At 40.6% G+C, this 16,648-nt stretch overlaps 2 protein-coding genes and 1 pseudogene across 3 annotated transcripts in view; 1 reads left to right on the plus strand and 2 right to left on the minus strand.

Annotated features, from left to right (window-relative positions):
* The window catches only part of LOC102389250 (sterol carrier protein 2), a 41,380-nt gene extending 28,537 nt beyond the window's left edge, over nt 1-12,843 (minus strand). Inside the window, exon 1 of the mRNA XM_044945008.2 lies at nt 11,613-12,843. Coding sequence (XP_044800943.1) covers nt 11,613-11,648 — 36 coding nt within the window. The 5' untranslated portion in view covers nt 11,649-12,843. The remainder of the gene's footprint in view (nt 1-11,612) is intronic.
* The window catches only part of SCP2 (sterol carrier protein 2), a 201,899-nt gene that overhangs the window by 57,449 nt on the left and 127,802 nt on the right, over nt 1-16,648 (minus strand). The gene's annotated exons all lie outside the window — the stretch shown is intronic.
* LOC102410854 lies at nt 1,822-2,476 on the plus strand (annotated as a pseudogene).

Consider the following 16,648-nt stretch of genomic DNA (forward strand, 5'->3'; position numbering starts at 1 on the left):
TTTTTTTTTTTTTACTTTAAAAAATTTTTTATTTATTTTTAGCTGTGCTGGTTCTTCATTGCTGCACATGGGCTTTCTCTAGTTGTGGTGTGTGGACTTCTCACTGCAGTGGCCTCTCGTTGCAGAGCACATGCTCTAGAGTGTGTGGGTTTCAGTAGTTGTGGTACATGGACTTAGTTGTCCCACCACATGTGCAATCTTCTCAGGGATTGAACCCCTGTCCCCTGCATTGGCAGGCAGATTCTTTAACCACTAGACTACCCTTCTATCTAAAAAAGCCAAAAACCTGGACAAAATATAGAAAGCAAATGTTTTCAGACAATGTACAATATAAAGCTTAGTACAGGGATCTCTGGAAGAACTCAGAGAAAAGTAATGGATAGAAGAGAGCTCTCTGATAATCTGAAGAGAGTTCCCCTTGAGTTTTCAATGAGTCTAATCAACACATGAATATAAGGAAACTACTGAGACCAGGGAAAGAGTCACTGGAAAGGAGCAGGCAGAATAATTCCCAATGTTCCCATAGTGCCAGGAATGATTTTTATTCTCAAAACCACAATGGTAAGATCTTTTAACACAAAAGGCATCAGTGAAATCCTGAGGTTTCTGCATCAGTAGCAGGGTCAGTTTAGCCTTGGAATAATAAAGTCCATTCCATTGAAGCTAAAAAGCTTCAAATGGATTGAAGATTTGGATTCAAATCTGAAATGGATTAAACCACTTCTAAAAAAACAACTATCCTAAAAAAAACTCCTAAAGTTAATGGAACATAAAAATTCAACAACCGACAAAATAAAATTTACAATGTCTAGCATTCAATCACAAATTACACGTGCACGTGTGTGTGCCCAGTCGTGTCTCACTCTTTGCAACACCATGGACTGTAGCCCACCAGGCTCCTCTGTCCATGGGATTTCCCAGGCAAGAATACTGGAGTGGGTTGCCATTTCCTCCTCCAGGGGATCTTCCTGACTCAGGGATCGAACCCACATCTCTTGTGACTCCTGCATTGGAAGGCAGGTCTTTTACCACTAGCACCACCTGGGTTACACAGCATGCAATGACGCAGAAAAGTACAACTTGCTAAGAGTGGATTAATCAGTGAACAGAAAAGATACATATAACAGAATTAGTAGATGAGAACTTTAAAACCGTTACTATGAATATTCCATTTGTTCAAAAAGGTAGAAGAAAGCATGAACATAACAAAGAAAAATATGAATGTATTTAAAAACTGACCCACATGAAAGTTTAGAGATAAAATATACATTGTCTGAAATGAAAAGTAAACTCAGTGAAATTAATATCAAATTAGACAATGTAGTATAGTTTAATAAACTTGAAGAAGCAGTAAATTAAAACATAAGAAGGGGGGCAAATCTCAAAAAAATAAACAAAATTAGTGAACTGAGGAACAACAATAAAGTTTAGTGGATATGCAATTGGAGTCCCATAAAAGGAGAAGACAGAAACAAAATTTAGGAAAAAAATATTTTAAGATTTAATAGATGAAAAAAATTTTAATATGATGAAAACTATATAATGCATATATCCAAGAACCTCAACAAACCTCAAGCATACAAAACATGATAAAACTACACCAAGGTACATCATAATAAAATTGTCTCAAACCAGTGACAAAGGAAAACCTTAAAAGTAACCAAGGGAAAATACACATTAAGTACAGAGGAACAAAAAATAAGAATGACAGCAGACTTTAAAACAAAAGCAATGAAAACCAAAAATGCAGTGAACTGACATCCTTAAAGTACTTCAAAAAAAAAAAAAAGCCCTTATCCGGTTATCGCGGCATGGGGAACTATGAGCAGCGAAGTTTCCCGTGACACCCTCTATGAGGCGGTGCAGGAAGTCCTGGACGGGAACCAGCGCAAGTGCAGAAAGTTTTTGGAGACGGTGGAGCTTCAGATCAGCCTGAAGAACTATGACCCTCAGAAGGACAAACGTCAGGCTTAAGTCCACTCCCCGCCCCAAGTTCTCCGTGTGTGTCTTGGGTGACCAGCAGCATTGTGATGAGGCCAAGGCTGTGGATATCCCCCACATGGACATTGAGGCGCTAAAAAAACTCAACAAGAATAAGAAACTGGTCAAGAAGCTGGCCAAGAAATATGATGCCTTTTTGGCTTCAGAGTCTCTGATCAAGCAGATCCCCCGAATCCTGGGCCCAGGCCTGAACAAGGCTGGCAAGTTCCCTTCCTTGCTGACCCACAATGAGAACATGGTGGCCAAAGTTGATGAAGTGAAGTCCATGATCAAGTTCCAGATGAAGAAGGTGCTGTGTCTGGCAATGGCTGTTGGCCACGTGAAGATGACAGATGATGAGCTTGTGTACAACATCCACTTAGCTGTCAACTTCCTGGTGCCATTGCTCAAGAAAAAGTGTCAGAATTTCAGGGCCTTGTACATTAAGAGCACCATGGGCAAGCCCCAGCGTCTGTACTAAGGCACAGCTTAATAAACCATACTAAACCATCAAAAAAAAAAAAAAAAAGTGAAGCTAAAATGGAATTCTGTGCTCAGCAAATATATCTTCCAAAAAATCAGGTAAAGACCTATTAGAACATACAAAACCTGAGAGAATTTAGCAGTAGCAGACCAGCACTGTATGAAATGTTAGTGGAGGGGGCGGTCCTAAGATGGCAGAGGAATAGGATGGGGAGACCACTTTCTCCCCCACAAATTCTTTGAAAGAACATTTGAACACTGAGAAAATTCCACAAAACAACTTCTGAATGCTGGCAGAGGACACCAGGCATCCAGAAAGGCAGCCCATTGTCTTCAAAAGGAGATGTTTCATAATCGGTGCTGTATGGATGGAGAAGTCTTGAGGCTACTGTAAGAATAAGACTGAAAGCCAGAGGCAGGAGGCTTAAGTCCAAAACCTGAGAATGCCAGAGAACTCCTGACTCCAGGGAACATTAATTTATAAGAGCTCATCCAAAAGTTTCCATACCTACACTGACACCAAGCTCCACTCAAGATCCAACAAGCTCCAGAGCAAGACATACCATGCAAATTCTCCAGCAACACAGGAACATAGCCCTGAGCTTTAATATACAAGCTGCCCAAAAGTACACCAAACCCACACATCTCGAAACTCACTACCAGACACTTCATTGCACTCCAGAGAGAAGAAATACAGCTCCACCCACCAGAACACCAACGCAAGCTTCCCTAACCAGGAAACCTTGAAAAGCTACTCGTCCAATCCCACCCATAGGGAGGAACCTCCACACAAAGAGGAACAACAAACTGCCAGAGTACAGAAAGGCCACCCCAAACACAGCAATCTAAACAAGATGAAAAGGCAGAGAAACACTTAGCAGGTAAAAGAACAGGATAAATGCCCACCACACCAAACAAAAGAGGAAGAGATAGGGAGTCTACCTGAAAAAGAATTCAGAATAATGATAGCAAAAATGATCCAAAATCTTGAAAACAAAATGGAGTTACAGATAAATAGCCTGGAGACAAGGATTGAGAAGATGCAAGAAATGTTTAACAAGGACCTAGAAGAAATAAAAAAATGATTTATAATAATGAATAATGCAATAAATGATATCAAAAACACTCTGGAGGGAACCAACAGTAGAATAACTGAGGCAGAAGATAGGATAAGTGAGGTAGAAGATAGAGTGGTGGAAATAAATGAAGCAGAGGGGAAAAAAGAAAAAAGAAATACAAGAAATGAGGACAACCTCAGAGACCTCTGGGACAATGTCAAACGCCCCAACATTTGAATCATAGGAGTCCCAGAAGAAGAAGACAAAAAAAAAAAAGGCCATGAGAAAATACTTGAGGAGATAATAGTTGAAAACTTCCCTAAAAAGGGGAAGGAAATAGTCACCCAAGTCCAAGAAACCCAGAGAGTTCCAAACAGGATAAACCCAAGGTGAAATACCCCAAGACACATATTAATCAAATTAACAAAGATCAAACACAAAGAACAAATATTAAAAGCAGCAAGGGAAAAACAACAAATAGTACACAAGGGAATTCCCATAAGGATAATAGCTGATCTTCCAATAGAAACTCTTCAGCCCAGAAGGGATTGGCAGGACATACTTAAAGTGATGAAAGAGAAAAACCTACAACCCAGATTACTGTACCCAGCAAGGATCTCAGTCAAATATGAAGGAGAAATCAAAAGCTTTACAGATAAGCAAAAGCTCAGAGAATTCAGCACCACCAAATCAGCTCTTCAACAAATGCTAAAGGATCTTCTCTAGACAGGAAACACAGAAAAGGTGTATAAACTTGAACCCAAAACAACAAAGTAAATGGCAACGGGATCATACTTTTCAATAATTACCTTAAAAGTAAATGGGTTGAACGCCCAGCCAAAAGACAAAGACTGGCTGAATGGACACAAAAAAAAGACTCCTATATATGCTGTCTACAAGAGACCCACCCCAAAACAAGGGACACATACAGACTGAAAGTGAAGGGCTGGAAAAAGATATTTCACACAAATGGAGACCAAAAGAAAGCAGGAGTCAAATCAGATCAGATCAGATCAGTTGCTTAGTCGTGTCCAACTCTTTGCGACCCCATGAATCACAGCACGCCAGGCCTCCCTGTCCATCACCAACTCCTGGAGTTCATTGAGACTCACGTCCATCAAGTCAGTGATACCATCCAGCCATCTCATCCTCTGTCGTCCCCTTCTCCTCTTGCCCCCAATCCCTCCCAGCATCAGAGTCTTTTCCAATGAGTCAACTCTTCGCATGAGGTGGCCAAAGTACTTCAGTTTCAGCTTTAGCATCATTCCTTCCAAAGAAATCCCAGGGCTGATCTCCTTCAGAATGGACTGGTTGGATCTCCTTGCAGTCCAAGGGGTCAAGAGACTTCTCCAACACCACAGTTCAAAAGCATCAATTCTTCGGCGCTCAGCCTTCTTCACAGTCCAACTCTCACATCCATACATGACCATGGGAAAAACCATAGCCTTGACTAGATGGACCTTTGTTGGCAAAGTAATGTCTCTGCTTTTCAATATGCTATCTAGGTTGGTCATAACTTTTCTTCCAAGGAGTAAGCGTCTTTTAATTTCATGACTGCAGTCACCATCTGCAGTGATTTTGGAGCCCAGAAAAATAAAGTCTGACACTGTTTCCCCATCCATTTCCCATGAAGTGATGGGATCGGATACGATGATCTTCGTTTTCTGTCAGATAAAATAGACTTTGAAATAAAGGCTGTGAAAAGAGACAAAGAAGGACACTACATAATGATCAAAGGATCTCTCCAAGAGGAAGATATAACAATTATATATGCACCCAACATAGGAGCACCACAATATGTAAGGTAAATGCTAACAGGTATGAAAGGGGAAAATAACAAAAACACAATAATAGTTGGAGACTTTAATACCCCACTCACACCTATGGATAGATCAACTGAACAGAAAATTAGCAAGGAAACACAAACTTTAAATGATACAATGGACCATTAGACCCAATTGATATGTATAGGACATTTCACCCCAAAACAATGAATTTCACCTTTTTCTCAAGTGCACACAGAACCTTTTCCAGGATAGATCACATCCTAGGCCACAGATCTAGCCTTGGTAAATTCAAAAAAATTGAAATCATTCCAAACATCTTTTCTGATCACAATGCAATAAGATTAGATGTCAATAACAGGAAAAAAAAAACTATTAAAAATTCCAACATATGGAGGCTAAACAACATGCTTCTGAATAACCAACAAATCACAGAAGAAATTAAAAAATGCATAGAAATGAATGAAAATGAAAACAAAACAACCCAAAACCTATGGGACACTGTAAAAGCAGTGCTAAGAGGAAGGTTCATAGCAATACAGGCTTACCTCAAGAAACAAGAAAAAAGTCAAATGAATAACCTAACTCTACACCTAAAGCAACTAGAAAAGGGAGAAATGAAGAACACCAGGGCTAGTAGAAGGAAAGAAATCATAAAAATTAGGGCATAAATAAATGCAAAAGAAACAAAAGAGACCATAGACAAAATCAACAAAGCTAAAAGCTGGTTCTTTGAGAAGGTAAATAAAATTGACAAACCATTAGCCAGAATCATCAAGAAACAAAGGGAGAAGAATCAAATCAACAAAATTAGAAATGAAAATGGAGAAATCACAACAGACCACACAGAAATACAAAGGATCTTAAGAGACTACTATCAGCAACTATATGTCAATAAAATGAACAACGTGGAAGAAATGGACAAATTCTTAGAAAAGTATAACTTTCCAAAACTGAACCAGGAAGAAATAGAAAATCTTAACAGGCCTATCACAAACACAGAAATCAAAACTGTAATCAGAAATGTTCCAGCAAACAACAGCCCAGGACCAAATGGCTTCACAGCTGAATTCTACCAAAAATTTACAGAATAGCTAACACCTCAAATTGCCAACATCCACTGGATCATGGAAAAAAACAAGAGAGTTCCAGAAAAACATCTATTTCTGCTTTATTGACTATGCCAAAGCCTTTGACTGTGTGGATCACAATAAACTGTGGAAAATTCTGAAACAGATGGGAATACCAGACCACCTGACCTTCCTCTTGAGAAACCTGTATGCAGGTCAGGAAACAACAGTTAGAAGTGGACATGGAACAACAGACTGGTTCCAAATAGGAAAAGGAGTTCGTCAAGGCTGTATATTGTCACCCTACTTATTTAACTTATATGCAGAGTACATCATGAGAAACGCTGGACTGGAAGAAACACAAGCTGGAATCAAGATTGCCGGGAGAATTATCAGTAACCTCAGATATGCAGATGACACCACCCTTATGGCAGAAAGTGAAGAGGAACTAAAAAGCCTCTTGATGACAGTGAAAGAGGAGAGTGAAAAAGTTGGCTTAAAGCTCAGCATTCAGAAAATGAAGATCATGGCATCCAGTCCCATCACTTCATGGGAAATAGATGGGGAAACGGTGGAAACAGTGTCAGACTTTATTTTTCTGGGCTCCGAAATCACTACAGATGGTGACTGCAGCCATGAAATTAAAAGACGCTTACTCCTTGGAAGGAAAGTTATGACCAACCTAGATAGCATATTCAAAAGCAGAGACATTACTTTGCCAACAAAGGTCCGTCTAGTCAAGGCTATGGTTTTTCCTGTGGTCATGTATGGATGTGAGAGTTGGACTGTGAAGAAGGCTGAGCGCCAAAGAATTGATGCTTTTGAACTGTGGTGTTGGAGAAGACTCTTGAGAGTCCCTTGGACTGCAAGGAGATCCAACCAGTCCATTCTGAAGGAGATCAGCCCTGGGATTTCTTTGGAAGGAATGATGCTAAAGTTGAAACTCCAGTACTTTGGCCACCTCATGCAAAGAGTTGATTCATTGGAAAAGACTCTGATGCTGGGAGGGATTGGGGGCAAGAGGAGAAGGGGACAACAGACGATGAGATGGCTGGATGGCATCACTGACTCGATGGACATGAGTCTCAGTGAACTCCGGGAGTTGGTGATGGACAGGGAGGCCTGGCGTGCTGTGATTCATGGGGTCACAAAGAGTTGGACACGACTGAGTGACTGATCTGATCTGATCCTACTCAATGGAGAAGGTGATGGCACCCCACTCCAGTACTCCTGCCTGGAAAATCCCATGGGTGGAGGAGCCTGGTAGGCTGCAGTCCATGGGGTCACGAAGAGTTGGACACGACTGAGTGACTTCACTTTCACTTTTCACTTTGATGCATTGGAGAAGTAAATGGCAACCCACTCCAGTGTTCTTGCCTGGAGAATCCCAGGGATGGGGGAGCCTGGTGGGCTGCCATCTATGGGGTCGCACAGAGTCAGACACGACTGAAGCAACTTAGCAGCAGCAGCAGCAGCATCCTACTCAAACTTTTCCAGAAAATCGAAGAGGAAGGTAAACTGCCAAAGGTAAACTGCCATTCTATAAGGCCACCATCACCCTAATACCAAAACCAGACAAAGATGCCACACAAAAAAAGAAAACTACAGGCCAATATCACTTATGAACATAGATGCAAATATCCTTAACAAAATCCTAGCAAACAAAATCCAACAACATTAAAAAAATCATACATTATGACCAAGTGGGCTTTATCCCAGGGATGCAAGGATTCTTTAATATCCACAAATTAATCAATGTAATACACCACATTAACAAATTGAAAGATAAAAACCAAATGATTATCTCAATAGATGCAGAGAAAGCCTTTGACAAAGTTCAACATCCATTTATGATAAAAACCCTCCAGAAAGCAGGAATAGAAGGAACATACATCAACATAATAAAAGCTATATAAGAAAAGCCCACAGCACACATTATCCTCAATTGTGAAAAATTGAAAGCATTTCCCCTAAAGTCAGGAACAAGACAAGGGTGCCCACTCTCACCACTACTATTCCACATAGTTTTGGAAGTTTTCGCCACAGCAATCAGAGAAGAAAAAGAAGCAAAAGGAATCCAGATTGGAAAAGAAGAAGTAAAACTCTCACTCTTTGCAGATGACATGATCCTCTACATAGAAAACCCTAAAGACTCCACCAGAAAATTACTAGAGCTAATCAGTGAATATAGTAAAGTTGCAGGATATAAAATTAACACACAGAAATCCCTTGCATCCCTATACACTACCAATGAGAAAACAGAATGAGAAATTAAGGAAACAATTCCATTCACCATTGCAACAAAAAGAATAAACTATTTAGGAATAAATCTACATAAAGAAACAAAAGACTTATATATAGATAACTATAAAACACTGATGAAAGAAATCAAAGAGGACACAAATAGATGGAGAAATATACCATGTTCATGAATTGGAAGAATCAGTATAGTGAAAATGAGTATACTACCTAAAGCAATCTTTAGATTCAGTGCAATCCCTATCAAGCTACCAATGATATTTTTCACAGAATTAGAACAAATAATTTCACAATTTGTATGGAAATACAAAAAAAGTTTTGAATACCCAAAGCAAGCTTGAGAAAGAAGAATGGAACTGGAGGAATCAACCTGCCTGACTTCAGGCTATGCTACAAAGCTGCAGTCATCAAGACAGTATGGTACTGGCACAAGAACAGAAATATAGATCAATGGAACAAAATAGAAAGCCCAGAGATAAATCCACGCACCTACAGACACCTTATCTTTGACAAAGGAATCAAGAATCTACAATAGAGAAAAGACAATCTCTTTAACAAGTGGTGCTGGGAAAACTGGTCAACCACTTGTAAAAGAATGAAACTAGAACACTTTCTAACAACATACACAAAAATAAACTCAAAATGGATTAAAGATCTAAGTGTAAGACCAGAAACTATAAAACTCCTAGAGGAAAACATGGGGAAAACACTCTCTGACATACATCACAGCAGGATCCTCTATGACCCACCTCCCAGAGTAATGGAAATAAAAGCAAAAATAAACAAATGGGACCTAATTAAACTTAAAAGCTTTTGCACAACGAAGGAAACTATAAACAAGGTGAAAAGACAGCCTTCAGAATGGAAGAAAATAATAGCAAATGAAGCAACTGACAAAGAATTAATCTAAAAATATACAAGCAACTCCTGCAGCTCAATTCCAGAAAAATAAATGATCGAATCAAAAAATGGGTCAAAGAACTTAACAGACATTTCTCCAAAGAAGACATACAGATGGCTAACAAACACATGAAGAGATGCTCAACATCACTCATTATCAGAGAAATGCAAATCAAAACCACAATGAGGTACCATTTCACGCCAGTCAGAATGGCTGCGATCCAAAAGTCTACAAACAATAAACGCTGGAGAGGGTGTGGAGAAAAGGGAACCCTCTTACACTGTTGGTGGGAGTGCAAACTAGTACAGCCACTATGGAGAACAGTGTGGAGATTCCTTAAAAAACTGGAAATAGAACTGCCATATAACCCAGCAATCCCACTGCTGGGCATACACACCGAGGAAACCAGAATTGAAAGAGATATGTGTACCCCAATGTTCATCGCAGGACTGTTTACAATAGCTAGGACATGGAAGTAACTTAGATGTCCATCAGCAGACAAATGGATAAGAAAGCTGTGGTACATATACACAATGGACTATTACTCAGCTATTAAAAAGAATGCATTTGAATCAGTTCTAATGAGGTGGATGAAACTGGAGCCTATTATACAGAGTGAAGTAGGTCAGAAAGAAAAACATCAATACAATATATTAACGCATATATATGGAATTTAGAAAGATGGTAACGAACACCCTATATGCGAGATGCAAAAGAGACAGATGTAAAGAACAGACCTTTGGACTCTGTGGGAGAAGATGAGGGTGGGATGATTTGAGAGGATAGTATTGAAACATATATATTACCATATGTGAAATAGATTGCCACACCAGGTTTGATGTAAGAGACAGTTTGATGCAGTGAGACAATCCTGAGGGATGGGATGAAAGGGAGGAGGGAGGGGGTTCAGCATGGGGGACACGTGTACACCCATGGCTGATTCATGTCGATATATAGCAAAAGCCACTACAATATTGTAAAGTAATTAGACTTCAATTAAAATAAATAAATTACTTTTTTTAAAAAAGAGAAGATTTAAAAACCAAAAGATAAACATTGAATGAATACTGTCCACCCAGAGAATCAACATCAGCTAATCAAACCTCATGCGAAGAGTTGGCTCATTGGAAAAGACTCTGATGCTGGGAGGGATTGGGGGCAGGAGGAGAAGGGAACGACAGAGGATGAGATGGCTGGATGGCATCACTGACTCGATGGACATGAGTTTGAGTGAACTCTGGGAGTTGGTGATGGACAGGGAGGCCTGGCGTGCTGCGATTCATGGGGTTGCAAAGAGTCGGACATGACTGAGCGACTGAACTGGACTGAACTGAATCAAATCTCACGAACATTCCTTCTGGGGGACAAAGATGCTCTAATTCCCTGAATGTTGCCGCTAAGTCACTTCAGTCGTGTCCAACTTTGTGTGACCCCATAGACGGCAGCCCACCAGGCTCCCCCGTCCCTGGGATACTTCAGGCAAGAACACTGGAGTAGGTTGCCATTTCCTTCTCCAATGCATGAAAGTGAAAAGTGAAAGTGAAGTCGCTCAGTCGTGTCCGACTCTTCTCGACCCATGGACTGCAGCCCACCAGGCTCCTCCATTCATGGGATTTGCCAGGCAAGAGGACTGGAGTGGGGTGCCATTGCCTTCTCCAATTCCCTGAATACTAATATCTAAACACTGAGCTGCACGATGGAGTTGAAATGAAATCTAATTTATGAACACTGACTGCACTAGGTATTTGTGGAGGCATGGAGGGTCTAATAAAAAGTCATAATGACCCTTTTTGAGTTGCCCAATATCAAGCCGGCAGAAATAGGAGGAAGTGGGAGACTTTCTAGGAGGAGGACTGTACCTAAACAACTTCATGGGACCACAGAGCTCCCAAGGTCTCCACGTGTGGGAAGTCTGTATGTCCCTTAAATAACTCATACTTAAGCTTAGACTGCTTGGCCCTGAAAATAAAACATCTCCTTTGATTAAGCTGCCTGCGAAAGTTACGAGGCTGCTCCACAATCATGACAGAACACACAATAAACCACCATGGTCACAGATCTAAATGTTCTATATTACCTGCTTCCTTTGCCAAGTCAGGGTAGTCTCGTGCATTCTCAACTCCAGGCTTTGTGAATTAGAATATAGAAGGAGATAATAAATAGAAACAAATACAGTTAGATTTTCTCACAACAGAGAGTTACACTTCCTCACAACCATAACAATTCATCTGTCTATTCATTTAAACAAAAACATACTGAGCACTTATCAGTGTTTCTGGACTCTGATAATAAATAATAAACAGTTCATATCCTCAAGGAGCTTACGATCTACTGGAAAACAGGCATTTACACCACAGTGTCTCAAGTATAGAATGATTTGGGAGTGACAATTACCCAGCTTCGGGGACTAGAAAGGCTTTCCAGAGGCACTGACATTTAAATGAAGTCTTTAAGAATGAGTAGGAGTTAGCCGAGTGAATGAAAAGGAAAAATCTAGAGCAAAGGCCTAGAAATGATAGACTATGACAATTAAATATGCAAACAATTTTATATTGCAGAGGCTGAAACACATGGTTGGAAATGGCAAGTGATAAGGACAGAAAGGTTACTTAGGACAAAATGATTATTATTTCTAACATTTATTGGGTACTTACTGTGTTGCCCATCGTACTAAGCACCTCACATATATAAACATGTTTAATCTTCACAACAATCCTAGTAAGTAGGTACTATTTTTAGCACCATTTTGAGATAAGTAAACTAGAGATTAAGTCCTTGCCCAAGGACACACAGTGAATAATTAGCAGAATTGACTTCAATCTGGTTCTAGAGCCAACTCACAAGTGACCTTAGATGCCCTCTGATGACACCTGGGCTTTAACTCGAACACAATGAAATTTTTTTTTAAAGACTGAAATAAAACAATGAGATACACTGCAACACCAAATGCTGACAGGATATGGAGCAGCAGGAGCTCTCACTCTTTGCTCTTGCAAAACAAAACAGTACAGCCATTGTGGAAGACAGTTTGGCATCCTCTTAACAAATGATTCAGCAGTTCTGCTCCTTGGTGTTTATCAAATGAGTTAAAAACTTACATTCACACAAAAAACTCACGCAGATGTTTGTAGTAGCTTTATTTATAATTGCCAAATTTGGAAGCAGCTAAGGTGTGTTTAGTAGATAAAAGGATAAAAAATGTAGTAAAACCATACAATGTAATATTGATGCTGATGCTGCTGCTAAGTCGCTTCAGTCCTGTCCAACTCTGTGCGACCCCATAGACAGCAGCCCACCAAGCTCCCCCATCCCTGGGATTCTCCAGGGAAGAACACTGGAGTGGGTTGCCATTTCCTTCTCCAATGCATGAAAGGGAAAAGTTAAAGGGAAGTTGCTCAGTTGTGTCCGACTCGTCGCGACCCCATGGACTGCAGCCTACCAGGCTCCTCCATCCATGGGATTTTCCTGGCAAGAGTACTGGAGTGGGGTGCCATTGCCTTCTCCGACAATGTATATTATATAGCACTAAAAAGATATGAACTACCAAGCTGATAGCTTACAGTGAACGATGTCAGATTCGTGATCTCCGAAGAAGATTTAGCTTCAGGACCAGGGACCAGGCTTGATCACTCAAGAGCATTTGTGTAGCAGAGTTTTATTACAGTGGAAAAAGGTCAGAGAAAGCTTCTGACATAGATATCAGAAGGGGGACTGAGAGTACCCTCCTTTGCTGGTGTCAGCAAGGGAGTTATATACTTTTTAAATTGGTTATTACAATTAATCAAAAGAATGTTTCAAGGTTGTAAAAATTTTACCAGACCCACTCCCACAATTAACATTTTAGGATAACAGGATTAGAACTTAACAATAGAAAGATCCTACCAGACCCACTCCCATAATATACATTCTAAAATATTAGGATTAGTCAGAAGGTTTTCAGGAAGGAGAAACTGTCCTCAAGCAGGATACACTGTCATTATATAATTCCTAGTACAGAGTTTAAACTGAGTTGTTTGTTGTGTAATCATCAGTTTGAGGCTTAAAGAAAAAAAAAAAAAAAACATTTTATGTGACTAAGACTAAGGAATACAAAGGAAAAAAAAATTTGTCCTTTCCTCCTCTTTGAGAATTCCAGACCCCTATTTTCTCCTTGAGAGTCCCAGACCCCTTTCTCCTTCTCGGAGACCCCAGACTTCTTATCAACCTGCCTAGGAATTGACTCTCTCAAAACCACAGAAAAACATGGAGGAATTTTAAGTGTTTATTACTAAAGGAATAAGCCAATCTTTAAAAGGCTATGTACTGTATTACTCCAACTACATGACATTCTGGAAAAGGCAAAACTATGGAGATAGTTAAAAAAAAATTGTTTTGTAGTTGTCAGGGGCTGAGGGGAGGGAAGGATGAAGAGGCAGAGTACAGAGGACTTTCTGGTCAGTGAAACTACTCTGTTTGAAAATATAATGTATACGTGTTATCATATATTGGTCCAAATCCATAGACTATACAACATCAAGAGTGAACCCTAATGTAAACTATGGGTTTTGTGTGATAATGATGTTATCAGTGCAAGTTCATTGACTGTAACATATGTGCCACTCTGAGGTGGATAGTGGACAAGGTTGTGCCTGTTGGTGGAAGGAGGGAGGGAAGACAGAGCATGTAGAAACTCTCTGTACTTTATACTCAATTTTGCTATTAATGTAAAACTGCTTTGAAAACTAAAACCTTACTTTAAGAAGAGATGGGCTTCCCTGGTGGCTCAGAGGTTAAAGCGTCTCCCTACAATTCAGGAGACCTGGGTTTGATCCCTAGGTTGGGAAGATCCCCTGGAGAAGGAAATGGCAACCCACTCCAGTATTCTTGCCTGGTGAGAATCCCATGGAGGGAGGGAGCCTGGTAGGCTACAATCCACGGGGTCACAAAGAGTCGGACATGACTGAGAGACTTCACTTTCACTTTAAGAAGAGATAGAGACTGGGCTGAGAAGACTTGCAGGTTAGATGGTTAGATCATTCTAAATGCAATGTTGAGAAATGAATGAATGGAGCAAGAATGGAGGCAGTTCAGTTCAGTTCAGTTCAGTCACTCAGTCGTGTGCAACTCTTTGCGACCCCATGCACTGCAGCATGCCAGGCTTCCCTCTCCATCACCAATTCCCCGAGATTAATCAAACACATGTGTCCATCGAGTCAGTGATACCATCCAACCATCTCATCCCCTGTCGTCTCCTTCTCTTCCTGCCTTCAATCTTTCCCAGCATCAGTCTTTTCCAGTGAGTCAGTTCTTCGCATCAGGTCGCCAAAGTGATGGAGTTTCACTTCAGCATCAGTCTTTCCAATGAATATTCAGGACTGATTTCCTTTAGGATAGACTGGTTGGATCTCCTTGCTATCCAAGGGACTCTCAAGAGTCTTCTCCAACACCACAGTTCAAAAGCATCAATTCTTCAGCATTCAGCTTTCTTTATAGTCCAACTCTCACATCCATCCATACATGGAAAAACCATAGCTTTCACTAGATGGACCTTTGTTGAAAGTAATGTCTCTGCCTTTTAATATGCTGTCTAGGTTGGTCATAACTTTTCTTCCCAGGAGCAAGAATCTTTAAATTTCATGGTTGCAGTCACCATCTGCAGTGATTTGAAGCCCCCCAAAATAAAGTCTATCACTATTTCCAATGTTTACCCATCTATTTGCCATGAACTGATGGGCCAGGGTTCAGCAATATGTGAACTGTGAACTTCCAGTTGTTCAAGCTGGTTTTAGAAAAGGCAGAGGAACCAGAGACCAAATTGCCAACATGCTGGATCATCGAAAAAGCAAGAGAGTCCCAGAAAAACATTTATTTCTGCTTTATTGACTATGCCAAAGCCTTTGACTGTGTGGATCACAATAAACTGTGGAAAATTCTTAAAGAGATGGGAATACCAGACCATCTGACCCGCCTATTGAGAAATTTGTATGCAGGTCAGGAAGCAACAGTTAGAAGTGGACATGGAACAACAGACTGGTTCCAAATAGGAAAAGGAGTACGTCAAGGCTGTATATTGCCCCCCTGCTTATTTAACTTCTATGCAGAGTACATCCTGAGAAACGCTGGGCTGGAAGAAGCACAAGCTGGAATCAAGATTGCCGGGAGAAATATCAATAACCTTAGATATGCAGATGACACCACCCTTATGGCAGAAAGTGAAGAGGAACGAAAAAGCCTCTTGATGAAGGTGAAAGAGGAGAGTGAAAAAATTGGCTTAAAGCTCAGCATTCAGAAAATGAAGATCATGGCATCTGGTCCCATCACTTCATGGGAAATAGATGGGGAAACAGTGGAAACAGTGTCAGACTTTATATTTTTGGGCTCCAAAATCACTGCAGATGGTGACTGCAGCCATGAAATTAAAAGACACTCACTCCTTGGAAGGAAAGTTATGACCAACCTAGATAGCATACTGAAAAGCAGAGACGTTACTTTGCCAACAAAGGTCCATCTAGTCAAGGCTATGGTTTTTCCTGTGGTCATGTATGGATGTGAGAGTTGGACTGTGAAGAAGGTTGAGCACCAAAGAATTGATGCTTTTGAACTGTGGTGTTGGAGAAGACTCTTGAGAGTCCCTCGGACTGCAAGGAGATCCAACCAGTCCATTCTGAAGGAGATCAGCCCTGGGATTTCTTTGGAAGGAATGATGCTGAAGCTGAAACTCCAGTACTTTGGCCACCTCATGCGAAGAGTTGACTCCTTGGAAAAGACTCTGATGCTGGGAGGGATTGGGGGCAGGAGGAGAAGGGGACGACAGAGGATGAGATGGCTGGATGGCATCACTGACTCGATGGACGTGAGTTTGAGTGAACTCCGGGAGTTGGTGATGGACAGGGAGGCTTGGCGTGCTGCGATTCATGGGGTCGCAAAGAACTGGACACGACTGAGCGACTGAACTGAACTGATGGGACCGGATGCCATGATCTTGGTTTTCTGAATGTTGAGTTTTAAGCCAACTTTTTCACTCTCCTCTTTCACTTTCATCAAAAGGCTCTTTAGTTCATCTTTGCTTTTTGCCATAAGGGTGGTGTCATCTGCATATCTAAGGTTATTGATAGTTCTCCCGGAAGTCTTAAT

This window comes from Bubalus bubalis, chromosome 6 (genome assembly GCF_019923935.1).
Source record: "Bubalus bubalis isolate 160015118507 breed Murrah chromosome 6, NDDB_SH_1, whole genome shotgun sequence".
In the NCBI taxonomy this organism is placed as follows: Eukaryota; Metazoa; Chordata; class Mammalia; order Artiodactyla; family Bovidae; genus Bubalus; species Bubalus bubalis.